The sequence below is a fragment of the Dromiciops gliroides genome, chromosome 3 (genome assembly GCF_019393635.1).
Source record: "Dromiciops gliroides isolate mDroGli1 chromosome 3, mDroGli1.pri, whole genome shotgun sequence".
Classification (NCBI taxonomy): Eukaryota; Metazoa; Chordata; class Mammalia; order Microbiotheria; family Microbiotheriidae; genus Dromiciops; species Dromiciops gliroides.
Genome location: NC_057863.1, coordinates 535,990,627 through 536,008,546, shown reverse-complemented (window position 1 = coordinate 536,008,546; position 17,920 = coordinate 535,990,627). Strand labels below are relative to the sequence as shown.

The 17,920-nt window shown below is 41.9% G+C and overlaps 1 protein-coding gene across 21 annotated transcripts in view; it reads right to left on the bottom strand.

The window, feature by feature from the left end:
• Positions 1-17,920, bottom strand: part of NCAM1 (neural cell adhesion molecule 1) — a 451,266-nt gene that overhangs the window by 6,894 nt on the left and 426,452 nt on the right. For 9 of the 21 annotated variants that reach the window (XM_043996253.1, XM_043996249.1, XM_043996251.1 and 6 more), the window contains one exon: positions 14,387-14,567. In XM_043996253.1, coding sequence (XP_043852188.1) covers positions 14,387-14,567 — 181 coding nt within the window. Of the gene's footprint in view, positions 1-8,406; positions 11,460-14,386; positions 14,568-17,920 lie in introns of those variants that run through there. The other 12 variants (XM_043996250.1, XM_043996255.1, XM_043996260.1 and 9 more) reach the window with 3 other exon arrangements.

The following is a 17,920-nucleotide window of genomic DNA, read 5'->3' as shown; positions in this document are numbered from 1 at the left end:
CTCCATTAGGTATTAGATCGCTATCATGATCTCTTCCTTATCATGCACTAGGGAGGTAAGAATGGAATGACCTCTGTTCACAGGGGCAAGGCTGAGACTCGGTAGGCCCCAGCTATTTGGGAATAGAGTTGAGATCAGAAGCCCTATCTCCTGATGGGTTCTGTTTCCACTGACCAATTTCACTCAGCTTTCCCCACTGTTATCTTTGGTTAAAACCAGAGGGGCAGTTCTATTTATAAACCCTTGGACAGAGCCCAAACTCCACCACAGTTCAGTAGCCTCAGGATGGACAGCCTGAGAGTGTAGTGTTTACTGCTGGCTGAATCTCTGAGACATCCGCTTCTTCAGCTTGTGGGTATAGAGACAGTGCAAGGTAGACTCTGCTGAGAGTCACAGAGGATATTTCTTTAAGATTTCTTCCAATGGGCCCCATTCAATACCTTGGCTATAACTAGGTCTCACAATACTTTGTCCTTTCTTCTCCTGTTTAGGAAGAGCCCAGAGGATTCAGTAGCTAGGGTCATGCTTTGGCTCAAGTCCTAGTCATCTATTCCTGGGGATGTGAGGACTTGAATAATTTCAGTAGCTTCTCCAGACCCTATGGTTTCCAAGATCTCAGGCTCTGAGGGTTGGAGGGGAAGGGGGAGAGGCAGTGAGGGTACTGTGAATACTCACCATTTGTGAACTCAGGCTTCGCGTGGCTCAGACTCCAGAGAAAAGTGAACATACTCACGCACAGATGGAAGCACATGCCCCCATCAGACACATACACATGCCTAGGTGGATGTAACCCTCACTCAGGCACCTCATTCACTCACAGGCACTCTTGGAGATGACTAGGTTTCCCTCCACTGAGTCTGTTTCCCAAAGGCCTTTTACACCACTTAGCATTCACTTCCCTCCTCATCTTGCCTCTTGGCAATCCCTTAAAAGCACAGTTCAAATCCCATCTCCTACACTCGGCCTTTCATTGCCCCAGTCGTTACCTCTTGAAATTACTTTGTATTAGTATTCTATTTTATTTTTTGACTAGACCTATAACTTCATCACTGTAGGGAGCCCTTTTTCTTTCTTGCTCTCCAATGTACAGTATTAGAGAGGTGCCTGGGGCCTTTGAAGGTGAAGGGACTTGCCCAGTGAAGGTCACACAGTCAGTGTTGGAGGCAGGAATATGTCATCATATATATATATATATATATATATATATATATATATATATATATATATATATGCATACACACATATATGCTATATATTCTTATCTTCGTATACACTGTAGACTTTGTATACACTTTACTCCAGTAAAAAGAAAACTTTGGGGATTAGGACTTGTGTTTTTGCTTTTGTGCTCCCAATACTTAACCCTGTGCTTCTTTGAATATATTAAGTGCTTAATAAACATGTGAATTGAATTCCAAACTCCTTGGGGCTTTGGTCTCTCAGGTGTCATCAGAGAAATCCCTATCATTTACTTCCTGACGTCCTCACATTCATCATTTTGAGAATATCATTATTTCAGGTACCCAGGAAGGCCTTGCCATCATGCCCAATTTCAACCTGACCCTATTTGGGGAATGAGTCGGTCAGTCATAGGAAAGGAATGAAGACCATATAGGCTGACTCTGAATAAATGGTGATAGGTAGAAAAGGATGATGGAATTCAGAGAAAGTAGGAAATATTTTCTAAGGAGGAAAATACTTTTTTTTTTTTCTGGAAAGACTGTGGTTCCAAACTTCCCTTTTTTGTTCCCACTGATCCATAGCTTCAAAGAATATCAGAGTTAGAAGTTTACTCAAGAGTTACACCCATTCAAACTGGGATCTGAAGAAATCTATCCTCTCTGGGATGCCTACCTTTTATGTGAAGATTTTTAGTGATGGGGAACCCACTACGCCCTAAGTCAGCTCATTTCACTTTTGAACTGCTTAAATTGTAATTCCTGATATTAAATTGAAATTTGCTTCTCTCTACTAGCCATTATTTATTTCTTCCCACAGGGCCAAGCAAAATACATCTAAAAATCCTCTTCCATTTGACGTCCCTTCACATATCTGCAGATAGCTGGCCAGGTCAAGCCTATTCCTTGGAGGTGAGAGCTAGGCAGGGGACAGGCGAGGAGCAGACTAACAGCCACAAATATTGCCTTGGTCCCTGCCTCAATCAACATCCCCAGCCCATTATATCTCTTCAGACCTGTGCCCATATGCCTAGCAGTATTCCAGCCCCATCCATCATGTAGGATAATGAAATGAACACACAGCCCATGGTACTTGGCACCAGAGGTGGGACCATACATCTTCCTCTTTTAATGTAGTCAGAGTTACTGTGGGGACTATTGGGTTCACAGCAGACTCCTCCACTCTGACTCTGCAAGTGGTTTATCTGTGGATAGTCACATTACTTTCCCTGAGCTCAAAAATCTAACGTCTATATGAGCAACAAAACCCACTTCCCTAGAAATACCCCTCAAGGATATTGGTGAGAAACCCAATTCTGTGGTTGAGTAGACCACCAGACACAACCTACTTTTTAACCACACAGCTGTAGGCAAATGTGTATGGTCTTTGGAAATACATCTGGTGTCACTGGGCTTTCTGCTGGGCAAAACAATGAAACCTACCTTCCTCTTTTCTTCCCTTGAATTTTCCCTATTCACCCTGGTTCTTAAGACCCCTGCACACTCCCACCCTTTCCCCTTACATCCCAGAGAAAGACTGATTAAAAATCCTTTCAGGTTCTTTTTGGATTCAGTCCTGATCGCCCCATCTACTGTGTCTCCAAAGCAAGGAGTACAGCCATTGACATTCCTTATGATTCCTGCTGCAGACAGGAGGGCATTCCTGACTTTTTACCTACTTTAACACTCTATTACTGAAGAGGCTTTTTAAAAGACAGTGTTAAGAATATTTTCAGTTTTTTTCTTCAATGTCCTTATTTCCTATTTATTCTCAATCCCATCTGTAACCTAAATAAGAGAATGAAGGTATATAACCCACCCACCTCATTGGGACTTGGGTAGGTCTTGGGATGGCTCTCTGTGTGTGGAAATCACCCTGAGCTTGGGCCATTTTTTTCATTAGTAGGGGGCACTTAGGGCATGGAATTCTAAGGGACTGGCCATTGGTAATGCAAAACACCCAGCTCAGATACTAGTACAGACATCATTTATTGATGAAGACAGAGAAAAGCTACTTTGGAAGGTGAAAGGTCGGTGCATTTTTTCTCTTTCCCCTCTTGTGGTTGTTGGGGAGGTGAGGAGAGGAGGTCCCTTTTCTGCATTCACTTGTACCAGTTCTAAAGCTCAAAAATGAACACCATTTTAACTGGGTAGTGTAGCTTTGAAAAGAGATTGTTGGAAAAGTTACATTTTAGTGTTGAAACACTAAACGACATTCACGTTCCATGTATGATGGCCCCCTGAGGTCAGTCTCTGATATGATGGCTACTTGGAGGGGAATTTCCTTGTTGATACTGGAAAAGAGATAAGGACTGGACTTGTGATTTCCCTGATTATAGAGCACTCCTGGATGAGAAAATTCTCCCTATTCAGATCAGCACCTTCTGTGTGGCTTACAGTCTTTGTTGCCTAGAGCAGTGGTATCAAACTTAAACAGAAACAGGAGCCACTAAAGACTCCTTAAGGATCTCTGAAAACAGCGTATTGACTTAGATTTAAATTTTAATGTTGTCTATCTATGTTTTATTGCATGTTTATTTTGTTAAATATTTTCCAATTACATAGTAATCTGGTTAAGACAAGCTACTGAATGTTGCTGGCTCATGTTAGACAGCTTTGGCCCAGAGCGCTGAGAGCTTAAGAGACTTACTCAGGGGGGCAGGTAGGTGGTGCAGTGGATAAAGCACCAGCCCTAGATTCAGGAAGACCTGAGTTAAAATCCAGCTTCAGACACTTGACACTAGCTGTGTGACCCTGGGCAAGTCACTTAACCCTCATTCATGCCCCCCCCCCAAAAAGAATGAAAAAAGATTATTGGAAAAAAAGAGAAACTTAGGGCCACACAGCCAGTATATGTAAGGGGCAGGACTTGAACCTGGGTTTTTCTGGTTTTGAGGCCAACTCTCTATTCATGATATCATACTGCCTTTCAATATTAAAGAAAAAAAAGCTCTATAATTTCTGGTAACTGCTATCCATGGATTCCCATATCTCTCCCCTTCCTTCCTCAATGAGTTCAGTACATGGCTCACAATTTTTCTCTCTTCCCCAACTCCTGTCCTCACACTAAGGACTTCAATATACATATTGACTCTCCCTCAAACACCCTAACAACTCAGGTCCTCACATCTCGTGAGCTACTCCTCCAACCTACCTTAGCCACATATGAAGATGGTCATACCCTTGCTATCACCTACAAATGTACTACCTCCATGTTCAAGACTTCTGAAATCTCCTTATCCAACCATAATCTATTGGCTTTTCACCTTTCCTTCTGCTTTGCCCTGAAAAACCCTACTCTTCATCCACACTGTGACCTCTAATCCTTTGAGCCTTCAATTCTTTCCCAGGCCATTTCCCCTGCACCAGTCAATCTCTCCTCTTTTCTCTATCTTGACCCCTTGGTGAACCAATTCAATTCTACACCATCTACTTTTTTTTCCAGGGCAATGAGGGTTAAGTGACTTGCCCAGGGTCACACAGCTAGTGTCAAGTGTCTGAGGCTGGATTTGAACTCAGGTCCTCCTGAATCCAGGGCCAGTGCTTTATCCACTGTTCCACCTAGCTGCCCCCACACCATCCTCTTAAATCCCCATCCTACTGTACTTACCTTACCAACTCACTATCCCACTCGCCACAGTTGCTCTTCCAAACCTTTTCATCCCTCTTCAAACCTGTGGTTCCCTTTCCCATGACACTCTTAGCTGAGAACTCTGTTTCATATTTTATTTTGTTTGTTTGTTTGTTTTTGTGGGGCAATGAGATTTAAGTGACTTGCCCAGGGTCACAGACCTAGTAAGTGTCAAGTGTCTGAGGTCAGATTTGAACTCAGGTTCTGAATCTAGAGCCAGTGCTTTATCCACTGCGCCACCTAGCTTCCCCATCATCATATTTTATGAAAAAAACAAAACAAAACAAAACTGAGCTCATTTGTCATGAGCTCCTTCTTCTCCCCTCTTCCTCATCTATCACTCAGAAGCCTTCTGCCACTATCTCCTCCTTCATCTTTGACTCACATTATGAGGTAATCTTATTCTTACCAAGGCTAACTCCTCTATTTGTTCAAGCGATCCCATTTCATCCCATCTCTCCTAACAGATTATGCCCTCTGTCATCCCCACTCTTTCACTTACTTTAAACCTTTCACTATCTACTGGTTCATTCCCTACTGCCTACAAATAGGCTCATGTCGTCTCTATCATGAAAAAAACCCCTCAATTGCTCCTTCAATCCCCATTAACTACCATCCTATTTCTCTTCTTCCCTTTGTAGCTAAACTCCTTAAAAAGGCCATCTATAATAGGTGTCTCCACTTTCTTTCCTCTTACTCTCTTCTTAACCCCTTGCAATTTGACTTCTAAACTTATTCCACTGCAATAGCTCTCTCCAAAATTACTAACAGTCTCTTAGATGCCAAATCCAATGGCTTTTGCTCACCTTTATTTTCCTTGACTTCTCTGCAACCTTTGACACTATTGATCACTTCCTCCTCCTTGATACTCTCTTCTCTCTAGATTTTTAGGACAACATTCTTTCCTGGTTTTCTTCTTACCTATCCTTCTCTGTCTCCTTTACTATCCAGGTCATGTCCTTTAACCATAGGTATCCCAAAAGGTTCTGTCCTGAGCCCTCTTCTTTTCTCCCTCTATACATTTTGGTTCATAATCTCATCAGCACTCAAGGGTTTAATTACCATTTTTTTTTGTTTTGTTTTGTTTTTTGTTTTGCGGGGCAATGGGGGTTAAGTGACTTGCCCAGGGTCACACAGCTAGTAAGTGTTAAGTGTCTGAGGCCGGATTTGAACTCAGGTACTCCTGAATCCAGGGCCGGTGCTTTAACCACTGCGCCATCTAGCTGCCCCTTAATTACCATTTTTATGCTGATGACTCTCAAATCTACCTTTCTTGCCCCAGTCTCTCTGTTGACCTCCAATCTGGCTTCTGTAACTGCCTTTCAGAGATCTCGAACTGGATGTTCAATATACATCTTTAGCTCAATACATGCAAAACAGAACTCATTATCTATCCCTCTATACTGTGCCCCACTCCTACCATCCCTGTTCCTGTAGAGGGCAACACTATTCTCTCAGTCCCTCAGGCTGTCAACCTAGGAGTTATCTTAGACTTCTCACTATCTCTCACCCTCCCATACCCCACACATCCTCAATATCCAATCTGTTGCCAAGGCCTGTTGATTTCACCTTTGGACCATCTCTCAAATATGCTCCCTTCTCTTCTCTGACATTGCCTCCACTCACTCTAGTGCATGACTTAATTACCTCACACGTGGAATATTGCAATAGCCTGCTGGTGGGTCTGTCTGCTTCAAGTCTCTCCCCTCTCTAACCCAGTCTCCATTTAGCCACTAAAGTGATTTTCCTAAAGCACAGGTCTGGTCATATCACATCCCTCTCCCAACTCAATAAATTCCAATGGCTCCCTATTGCTTCCAGGATCAATTATAAAATGCTGTCTGGTGTTCAAAGCCCTTTTAAAACCTATCCCCCTCCCACATTACACCTTACTCCCTGCCACATATGCTTTCATTCAGTGATGCTGGTCTCCCAGCTCCATGATATTCTATTTCTCAGCTTTGGTCATTTTCTCTGGCTATCCTCCATGCCAGGAATATTCTCCCTCCTCAAATTTGCCAACTGACTTCCTTTAAGTCCCAACTAAAATCCTACATTCTTTGGGAAGCCTTCCCCAACCCCTCTTAAAATTCTAGTATCTTCCTTCTTAATTCCTGTTCATCTTGCATACAGCTTATTCTGCATTTATTTGTTTGCATGCAGTCTCCGCCATTAGACTGTAAGCTCCATTAAAGGCTGTCTTTTGCCTTTTTGTATCTGCAGTCTCAGTGCCTTAAGTGCCTAGTAGGCATTTAATATGTTTTTATTGATTGACTGATTAATTCCCAACGTCCTTTCTCTGTCAATTATTTTCCAAGTCTCAAAGGGCTTCTGATACTGCCTCCAGATCTTCCCTGTTCTTTGGATCTGAGACTGGACCCCGACATGAGGTTTGGTGGCCTATTCTATCTTTTAAAGGTACACCATGATGAAGAGTAATTATTTTTATAGCATAAAAATCAACCCTCAGATATTTGCTCCTCTTAATGGGAATTGTTCTTTCTCTGAAATGAGGCCCACACATAGACAGAACTGAACAGAAATGGATGAGGGGTGCATACTATTAAGAGAGAAGATGGTGTTTGGGTTGAATGTAGCTAGTCTGGCCTTTTAAAAGAGGTGCTAAGCTCTTGCAGCTAGAAAGAGAGAATGAGCACTTGCGAAGGTCTGGCAGTGAGAAGATCTAGATAGGGAAGGTGTCAGGCTGTAAGTGAAACCCCTGATGTTCATGATCTCAGGAGAATGTTGACTCTATGAAAGCTAGGTAGAAGGAATTTTATCCTATGTAAGATCTTACAAAAGGAAGAAAATATTAGACCCATCTCCCTGTAGTCTCCCCCTCCAAGTTTGACTTCATGAAGCTTTGTGAAGTGTTAGGTTACTCTAAAGAAGTTTTCCTCCTATGAATTCCTTACTAACTGGAAAGTTTAGAATTGTCCTCTAGAATCAGGATTACATGACCCAGGACCTCTAGAGGTCATTGCCTAGAGGAAGACCCTGTTCTGTTCTAAATTCATTCGAAAGGACATATGTCCTCACCTACTTCTCTAAGTCGTCAGGGCTTTAAAATGGTACCTGATGGCACACTGACAACTTATTATTCTTCCCTTACAATCAGGATACTGTAAGTTTGGGACATTAGGGCAAGCAATGTAACTGATAGCAGCTGGGTGTAGGGCTGGCAACTACAGTCCCAGGCTCACCCAACACAGGAAGAATGGCTTCAGCCAAAAGCCTGGAACCTGGGAGTTCTTATTTTGTCTCCATCATACTTTCCTTCTGCTAATTTGGCTACTTTTCCTTGGGCCTTTAAAAGGAAATCATACTGACTGATCTGTAGGGCTAGAATGGAGAAGTCAGTAACAGTGGTTGGGAAGAGGGTGTGGTTTGCCAAAGAGAACATCTTAGATTTCCCTCCAAGAACTATCACTCCTGTTAGGTTTCCATCATGGTGGGAAAATGGTCTAAAAGATTTGAAATCTGGTGCATACGCTTCTGGGTGGCCAGGAGCTTTCACTCTGACACCTTCCCAGGGTTGCAAAAGCATTAAAAATCTCTTTCCCATCAGGAATTAGAAGAGGCCCAGGAAACTACTGGTCCATGCTAGCCATTAATGACAGTATTTTTATTGGCTGTCCCTTTAGCCAGAGCTTCACCCAGGTTACAAATCAAGTTCAATTTAAACAACAATCTTGGCATTATCCAGTGATCCAGGAATCCAGTTATACATGAAGAGGAGCAGGGAACTAATGCAATTCTCTAGAAGACACAGCTCCAAAATAAACTCAAAACACACTGGGCAGTTCACATGAATTGTTATTTCTTTTTAATAATGCAAAGGTGTAAACTTTATAAAGGCCTCACTGATTATCTACACATCAACATTAGCATTTCTTATTAGTAGAAAAACATGATCCAAACCTGCTGTATAAATATTCCAAGAGTGAGCATGGGAGGATGGGGGTCTGGGGTTTGCCCAGTATATTCAGGCCTGCTACAGAAAGCAAAGGCAGGGGCTGCACAGCTGGAAGGGAAGCACCCATCACTGCAGGGCTTCCCGGGAGACAGTGGTCTCCTTTCAGGGTGGGCAGTAGGTGTGCTAGTGTGGGTAAGCTAGAGGCTTCACCAGGGTGGTTTATGTGTTTGAGGGGTCTGCTGAATGTGCTCTGAGGATGACAGTTTCTGGTAGAGGGTTCCAGTGAGATTTTATATGCTGGTTTGAATAGGCTTATAGGCTTGACCCTGAAATAATTTCAGACAAGGTTCTGCTTGACTTTAGGAGAATCCTGAGGAGCCAGGGTGGGGATGAGAGGTAAGTTCTCCTCCCAACTCTTAATTTACTTAAATGAACCAAAGGATCTATACTGTGAGAGGTATCCGGAGAAACAGCTGCACACATAGCTCCCACAGTCAAGCAGGCAAATGCTTTTTGAAATGAACCTCTACCTCCATGCCCATGGCTGAAGAAAATACTCTTTCTCTCCTGGAAGGTATCTCTGGATTGTGTACAACTATCAGTTAACCCTCCCCCCCGCCAAGATTGGGCATGGGCTTCTATGGCGATGGCCAGTTCAGATGGTTTTAGGTTTCTTGTTGGCCTAGAACAAGATGAAATACATGTGTCGGCAGGGATAGTGAATATATGTCTGTGCACATGTGCAATAAGCATCCATGAGTAGGGTTGGCCTAGCAGTAATTGGTGTGTGAGCTCTTACGTCTGCACATCTGTTTCTGCAAACATGGATTTGCACTGCAAACAGACAGACGTGTGCTGGTAAATGTTTAACATGCAGCTGTCCCCAAACAAGACACACTTTTAAGTTGAATCTGCATTTTAAAAATTGTCTATGACTTTGTTAAGTCTGGACAATCAACAAAACAATAAATCCAGCCCTGTTCTGTAGCATTTGCTGATTTCTGATATGTTAATGCTTGGACTGAAAATTAACAGTCAGTTCTTGTCTTGCTAGTCCATATAAGCTGGTTCTAACACACCCTTGACTGTAGGCCCATTATCTTTTTACATTTGTCGGCAAGTCTGTCTGCACTCTGAATAATAATCCATGTTCTTATGTGGAGGTGTTTAGAGAAGAGCTAACCAAACATGTGAGTGTTTGGCCACAATGGGGTGAATTTATTAATCAGAAGTGCTGAGAATACTGAACAAGCTTTCATTTCAGGGTTCATTTCTACAGTTTAATACACAAGCATCACTTGTCTTATTCCCTGCCTTCTCCCCAGGGTGCTGGGAGAAAGCACGCTTCCCAGCAGAAGGAGGGCCAAGGTAGATACATTCCCTATGATACTATTTTTTTTTTTTAGTGAGGCAATTGGGGTTAAGTGACTTGCCCAGGGTCACACAGCTAGTAAGTGTTAAGTGTCTGAGGCCGGATTTGAACTCAGGTACTCCTGAATCCAGGGTCGGTGCTCTATCTACTGTGCCACCAAGCTGCCCCCTATGATACTATTTTGTGAGAGAACATTAGAAATAATAAAACAAAACCCCCTCACTGGAGTAGCTCTGCTGAAATTCATCTTGAATAGATAGCCTGGGTTTGCTTAGGGAAGGTTGGCTGGCTACTGATCTGTTTATATGTGATTCATACTTGGGCTGAGAGGCCTTCGTTCCTCTCAGTTCTCTACTTTGCTTAAGGGAGTGGGGTGCTTCACTGTCAGGTCACAAAGGCTGTCTCTAGCCTAGAATATTAAAGCCAACATTGAAAACCATGTTTCACTGGTGGATGATAACCCCCAAGATACTGTTGCTCTCTGTTCATCCATGATATTCAGTGGGGTAGAGTCACCCAGAATATTAGACAGGCATTTTACAAGACTTCTGTGAGAATATCACAGTTGAGGCCCTGTCTATAGTTCTAGTTCTAGAGCCCAGGCCCAGGGAGTTTCTCAGAGTGTTTCATCAGCTCTCTTCCATGTCTAGCCAGTTCAAACCAGTCTTTGCTGCATGGGCAGATGGATGATTTAATTTAGCCCATCAAGTTAGCAGGATGCTCAGGTGACCCCCAAGGGCCTGTTCTTTTATAACTGGGATTTAAAGAAAAGCAAACCAACTACTTGTTGTGGAAAGGGGCTAGGGAATCACATAGGAAACAAGAAGGGAAGCTATGATGGTTCAAAAAAATCTGTTGCCAGTTTTAGGAAGACCTTAGAAAACTCTCTTTGCAACATTATTTGTGTGAGAAAAAAATATGGAATCAGTAACAGATATGCAAAAATGTATACAGACCAGCACAAAATGGTTTTAAATATTGTACTTTCATATGATTTCTTTTTGAAAGGGCCAATGATAGATTTTTCTTTACATATAGTAAGAAGGGGCAGATTCATTTTAAGCAATACAAAACAATCTATTAATGGTAAAATTCCTGGATAGAAACCTTTTTCCTCATTGCAAAACTTTCATCTTCCAAACAGACTGCTTGTTTGTGTTTGCCGTGGGTGCTGTACTGACATGGTCTTCCAAAGAAGGTATTATCCATTTTCATGCCTTGGTAGGAATTGAGCTTTTAAGCAAATCTGATTCCCCAGCTGCCCCACCCTGCCCCCAAGTTTCTAACAGAGCAAAAGAAGAGTCACTGCAGAGAGAAGCAATGAGACAAAGGTATACGAGGCTGAGGAGCCGCCCAAGGTTGCTGCAGGTGTCAAACAATGATTTCCCCAGGGGGATGTGGTTGTTTTAAAACAAATGTTGGTGCATGTGGCAGTGGGGATGTCCAGTGACGTCCAGGGTGACATGTATGACGACAGACACAGGAAGGGAAGAGGGAAGGAGGAGGAGAAAGGGCAGAGACAGAAAGAGAAAAAATAGATAAAAAAGAAAAAAAATTAGGTCAAATATAGAAAACATAAGAATTAAAGGTTAGTTTAACTTAGTAAATTAAAATGACAAAGGTTAGAGAAGAGTTCAGTGCAGTAACCACAACAAAAGGCCAGTTCAGAAGCTCAGCAATGCCGAAAGCAGCACAGCAAGGGTTAACTCGAGGGATTAGGAGTTAGCGAGCAAATGAAATTAAAATGATGAAACAGAAGGCTCCAGATGTAAAATGTAAGAACGTGATCAGCTGGTACTTTCAAGGGCAGTGTTATGTTTTATGAAGTTAAAGGTCTTTAGATACAGACAATGCAACTACTGAGAGGCTCATAGTCATAGCCTGTACTTAATACTTTCCACCTCCATGTGGCTGATTCAGGTAGAGAGGCATTTGGAGTTTTGCATTGCATGTTGTAATGAAATGCAGGTACAGGCAAGGTGCTGTTTTACCTGGAAACCAACTCTTCCTATTGAAACCAACAAATCCTCCAGGGGACTCCAGAACCATAAACCTCATCTGAGACTCTTAAATTTGATTCAGATTGACACTAGAATTCTCTTAAATGTTTCAATTGTCATTCCACATTTATAGTCTCAAACCCCAAAGCAACAGAAAACTCAAATCTAGGAGCTAAGTTTCATTAAGGGCCCTCCTAATGCCTGAGAGGGAGATTACCAGAAGATGCTTTAGATGAAATATGGATCCCCATTACATTATCCAAGGACTTAGGTGGTTGAGCTCGGCACATGAAAGACTTGTCATCTTTAGAATCCATCTCAGCAGGAAGGAAATGCTTTCAATTTGAGGAAAGCTACTGACTTTGTCTTAGGTCCTCACTGTGGTATCTTCTCATTTCCCTGGTTTTGGTAGAACCCAAAGTTTCTCTATTACCTCAGAGCTGACAATGGACAACAAAACAGGTGTCTAGTACTCCAGCACATCAATTTTACTAGTGACAGGGAAGATTCTACCCCCTGGCAATGTCTCTCACACAGAAATATTCCTTTCTGCTGTCAATTTTGGCCTTTGATGCCTCCTCAGCGTTTCACTGTTCTGACTACCCAAATGCCTAGCAAAGGTCCAGGCAGAACTTAGCTGCAGCATGGCTGAAACCTCCAGACATTCATCCCAGGCTACTGATTTCAAGGAAAGATCAACCAAGAAACCACAAAGAGAAAGAAGGGACTAAAGGAAAGGCAGGATCAGACTCTGCTCACTGTCCCACACAATATTTTTAAGAAACTGTAATGAGCAGGCAAGAAGGAAGCTATGCTGAAGCATGCCCTTGACAAGTCACTCAGAGTCTGGTTATCTTAGCACAATCTGCAGAATTGTTACCACCCTCTTGTGCTTATATACCCTCCTGTCTGGGTGGAGGTAAAGGCAAATAAATGTTTCCATACAATGAAGGTCCACACACATTCTCCTGACACACACATTCATGCCACAATCCATCGTTAGAAAACACTTGCCCAGCTGTTGAATCTGCCTGACTAGAGCTCCATTTACCCAGTTGGAGCCTCTTACCACAGGCTGCCCAGATTTCAACTAGTCCTCTCTCCAAGAGAGGGTGTCAAACCAACCAAGCTAACTGCTTCGGTAAGTACCATGGACAGGGCAAAGAAGACAGAAGGATTAGATTTCTACAAAGAGAAAGATAGATTTGCCCTTGCATAAGGGAAATGAGGCAGGGACCTTGCTGGAACCCCTCTACCCTGTCTTGTATCTTTCTCAACTGCCTCCCTTTTGTATTTGCATGATCAATAAATGACCAGAACTGATTTCTGAAATAGCCTTTCTGTTCTGAGGGAGTTTGGTCAAGGGGAGAGTGTTTGGCTGCCTGAAAAAAAAAGGTAGCTCGGCCAGAGATCATAACTACTCTGCTTCTCTGTTTAGGCTTGTTTCTGGCTTCCTGGAGATAGGTCTATCAGGTCTACAAAGCCAAGTAAGGTCTCCTGGGAGAAGTGCTTCCACCCAGATATGTCAGACCTGATTTAATTTCTTTGAATTGACAGAGTTTTGTGATGAAAATATCTTACTCTTTGTTCTGTTTCCAATAGTTTAATTTTATCTTTCTCCCCGCTACATAAGCAACCATGACAAAGGGATTTTTAATTATGTAAGCCATCTCTTTTTTCCCATCATGCCATCAAAATAAGTAGCATTTTGATCAAGATTGTGCAGGAAAAAGGAAGTCTCCAGTAATTCCTGAAAACAGTCATGTGGTCTTGGGACAGAATGTCAGATGACACATGACTGTGCTTCTTCTGACCTGGTTTCCATAAAAGATCCCACCTTTATTGACTTTCAAGCGTACAGTGAAGCTGCAGTTTTTCCTCATTTGAAGTCTCTTAGGTTATTTCTGTATAAACTCCTTAGATGTAAGGACTTTGTATTATTTCAAATTTTTCTCCTTGGTGCCTAGCATGGTGCCTAACAGAGTGGGTATTTAATAAATATTTGTTGATTGCCTTTGCATCAAATTGAGCAGTTGAGACTAAAGTCAATCCTTCCACTCAGGATGAAACCATTCTCCCCAGGATGCCTGGACAAGCTTATCTGGAGGGCACTCAATGTATTTATTACATAGCTATGTACAAGGCAAAACTAAGCTTTGCATGGGCAACCGATTATGAGAATGGCTTTAAGCAAGCAAGTTGTCAGGGTTTGTTCAGGCACATTAGGGGATGCAGCATTTTGCATTAATTCAAAGCAGGTCAAGAAGAGAAGCAGTGGTTGTTTTATACCTGGGATAGCTGTGGGCTGGGCAGAGGTCCTAAATACAAAATGGGCTGCCTTGGATTTCCCCTGCTGGTTCTCAGCCACCACGAAGACCTCATACTCTGCATTCCATTCCAGGGCTTTGAGCATGACATGGTCACTGCCTGAGGGGAGTCTGATCTCAGGTTTCCACTCTGAAGACAGCTTCTGGGAGAAACGGGCAAAAAAAAAATAAAAAAGATACAAGACAGTAGATAGCTTTAGTATTGGAAAGATAAATGGACAAGTCTTTTAATTAAGTGGTACCTACTGGAAAAAAGGAGTTAAAAAGGAGTGTGATCTTTATTCTTTAAATTCAAAATATTGTTTGAAAATAAAATTAACACCATATAGCCAGCATCTGTGTTTTGTCACCTCCCCCTTCCATGCCTGCTACACACATACATACTGAGAGAGGGCACATGGCATGAAGATTGAGGGGAATGAAACAAACACCTTATTTCCCTCTGAGCTTCTTTAGGCATATCCCTAGTCATTGTCCATGCTTACTATGATTCTTTTTTTTTTTTTAATTAATTAATTTTTTTTTGCGGGGCAATGGGGGGTTAAATGACTTGCCCAAGGTCACACAGCTAGTAAGCGTCTGAGGCCGGATTTGAACTCAGGTACTCCTGAATCCAGGGCCGGTGCTCTATCCACTGTGCTACCTAGCTGCCCCGCTTACTATGATTCTTGAGTTACTGCATATTCCCAACACATAAAAGTGTCTATATTTCAAATATTTGAGATGTAAGAACAAAATAATAACTACACATTTCTCCCAAGAGAGAACCTTGATGGAAATGTTTTGATCTCTAGAAGTCAAGTGAGGCAGAGAGGGCCTGTTTTAGATAAATTCATTTTGTTCCTGGACAGGGCTGCTCACCATCTTCATGGAAAAAGCTGGCCACAGCTCAACAGAATTAATTGAACCCCTTTCAATTCACTAATTAGGAGGTGATGACAGGTAGTTATGTTCCCTTTCTCTTTCTGAATATTCTTCCTATGGAATCACCAGTGGCTTCTAGAACCATCAGTGGGTTCTGTGCCTGGGCAGGAGACTATGTGATCAGAATTGGGTAAATATATTCCTCACACATCACTAGTGTTGGAACAAGATTTGATGGTACAGAGAAGGCAATAGATACTTTGCCCAATTGTATCATCCAGTTCCTTAGAATTTTTGATTCTTTAATAATGCATATTTCCCACAAGATATCATAGTTTTATTTGCCCCACAGTACCTAGTACAATATTGGGCATGTAGTAAGTGTCTTATAAATCCTTGAGGAGTAGACAAGTGCTAATATTATGCCCTGAAAGCTGAAATTCAGGCAGGCTGACCTTTATGCTATAGTTCACAGGTGTCAAGCACAAGACTGAATCAGATTAAAATGTAATTGGGAAATATTTAACAAAATAAATAAAAATACATAACATTACATTTTAAAACTAAGTCAGTATGGAGCCCATAGGGATCCTGATGTATGGATGAATGGATCCATTTTTCTTTGAGCTTGATATCACTACTGGAACTGTTAAGTAGAGAAGGACTTCATCTTACTATGAAACCATCTTCCTGTGAAACAATTTTCCATATGGATTGTCAAGATATCTTTGGAAATTCAGTGGCAGGCATTTCATGTCTTTTGTTGTAGGAGATGACAAGAGGAGAATGCTGATTTTATTAGGGGCTAATGAGGAAGAGCTTCAGCTAATTCCTTTTGTCAGCCAGACTTTGAATATGTCATTACACATTACATCGTCCAGCTTTAACATGTAATAAAACAGATTCAAACACACACATATATGTATACCTGCATATTTTCTATTTTCTCGTTTTTTCTCTAGTAAACACCATTAATGACAAGACATGAAGCATGACAACAAATGCAAATATGTGAGGAGGAGGAGGAGCTGGAAGGACAGATTCTTCCATTAAAAAGGGACTATACAGCAGAAATATCTGAATGTCTCTAGGTTTCATGCAAATCTACTCAGCTTGGCTATTATTTGATGCCTCAGATAAGTGGACGTCATCTTGAAAGAGACCTCAAAAACCATCTACCCTAATATTCTCATTTTACAACCCGGGAAACTGATGCCCAGAACTGTCAAGTGACTTAGGATCAAAGCTTCGGAGCTAGAAGGGACCTTAAGAGGTTAACTAATCTAAACACTTCATTTTACACAATGAGGAAACAGGCCTAGCTAGAGAGGTTAGGTGACTAGTCTGAAGTCACACTGATAGTAAGGAGTCAAGTTGAGGTTGAACCCAGGTATTTCAATTCCAAATCCAGGATTCTGTATTGCCACATCACTTTTGCTTAATAACATATAGGTAGGTAATTAGAAGAGCTAGAACCCAAATCCAGGTTCTCTAACTGCAAATCCAATGCTTTTCCAACCTTATTAAGACGTGTCCTGATGAATTAGAGGATGAGGGGATCAATAGCTGACCACATCCTCCTTCTGTGGAAGATATGGGGTCACTGAAACAGTCTTGGTCAGGAAGCAACAAGGGACTATCATCTTGTTATTTTGTATCTCTACACAATGGTTGAGAGCATGGATTGCTAAGGGGCAGGGCCAGGGGTTTCCTAGTTAATACTTAAGGTGTTTAGAAGCTCACATCTGACAACTCTTAACTCAGAAAACCGGAGCAGTAGTCCCCTTACATATGCACTCCTATTAGCTGAGATGTACAAATATAGAGTTCTCTATTATTCTCTGTTCTCTTCCTAACCAGTTATGGGTTTCCTCAGTGATGCCTCAAAAGGCAAAGAAAAGGAAATTCTACATAAAAATCCACTTTTGCTGCTTTAAAATCAATCAATTAATCACTAGGCATCTATTAAGTCCCTACTACATGTCAGGCACTGGGCTTGGTGCTAGGGATACAAAGGCAAAAATGGAAAAAAAGCCCCTGCCTTCAAGTTCTATTGACATTCTATCAACACCTACTCTAGTTCTTTATTCTTCACTATACAAAGAAACCGTAGGAAGAAGGTCCTTCTACTTTTCAAAGGCTGGTAGGCACCTAAGATTCAGCTGTAGTTTGGGGCTATGGATAACCAGCACTACTCTGCTGAAAACAGAGCAAAAAGTAGGAGGGTGGACTTCTAGTTGGCTAGGAAGGAGACAGATATCTAAGATAGAGGGTAAACCAATGGGGGAAGATGAAACTTGTGGTCATATTCCATGGCCAAAGGAAGACCAGCTGAGTGTCTAAATTGCAGAGTTCAGGTTATTTACATTATCTTGATAAATAGTCTAGGGGGCAGCTAGGTGGTGCAGTGGATAGAGCACCGGCCCTGGAGTCAGGAGTACCTGAGTTCAAATCCGGCCTCAGACACTTGATACTTAGTAGCTGTGTGACCCTGGGCAAGTCACTTAACCCCCATTGCCTCACTAAAAAAAAAAAGAAAAAAGAAAAAGATAAATAGTCTACATATTTTGTATTAAAAGAAAATAAAAATCTTGTTGAAAGTTTCAGGAGTATTAACACCTTTTGTAAACAA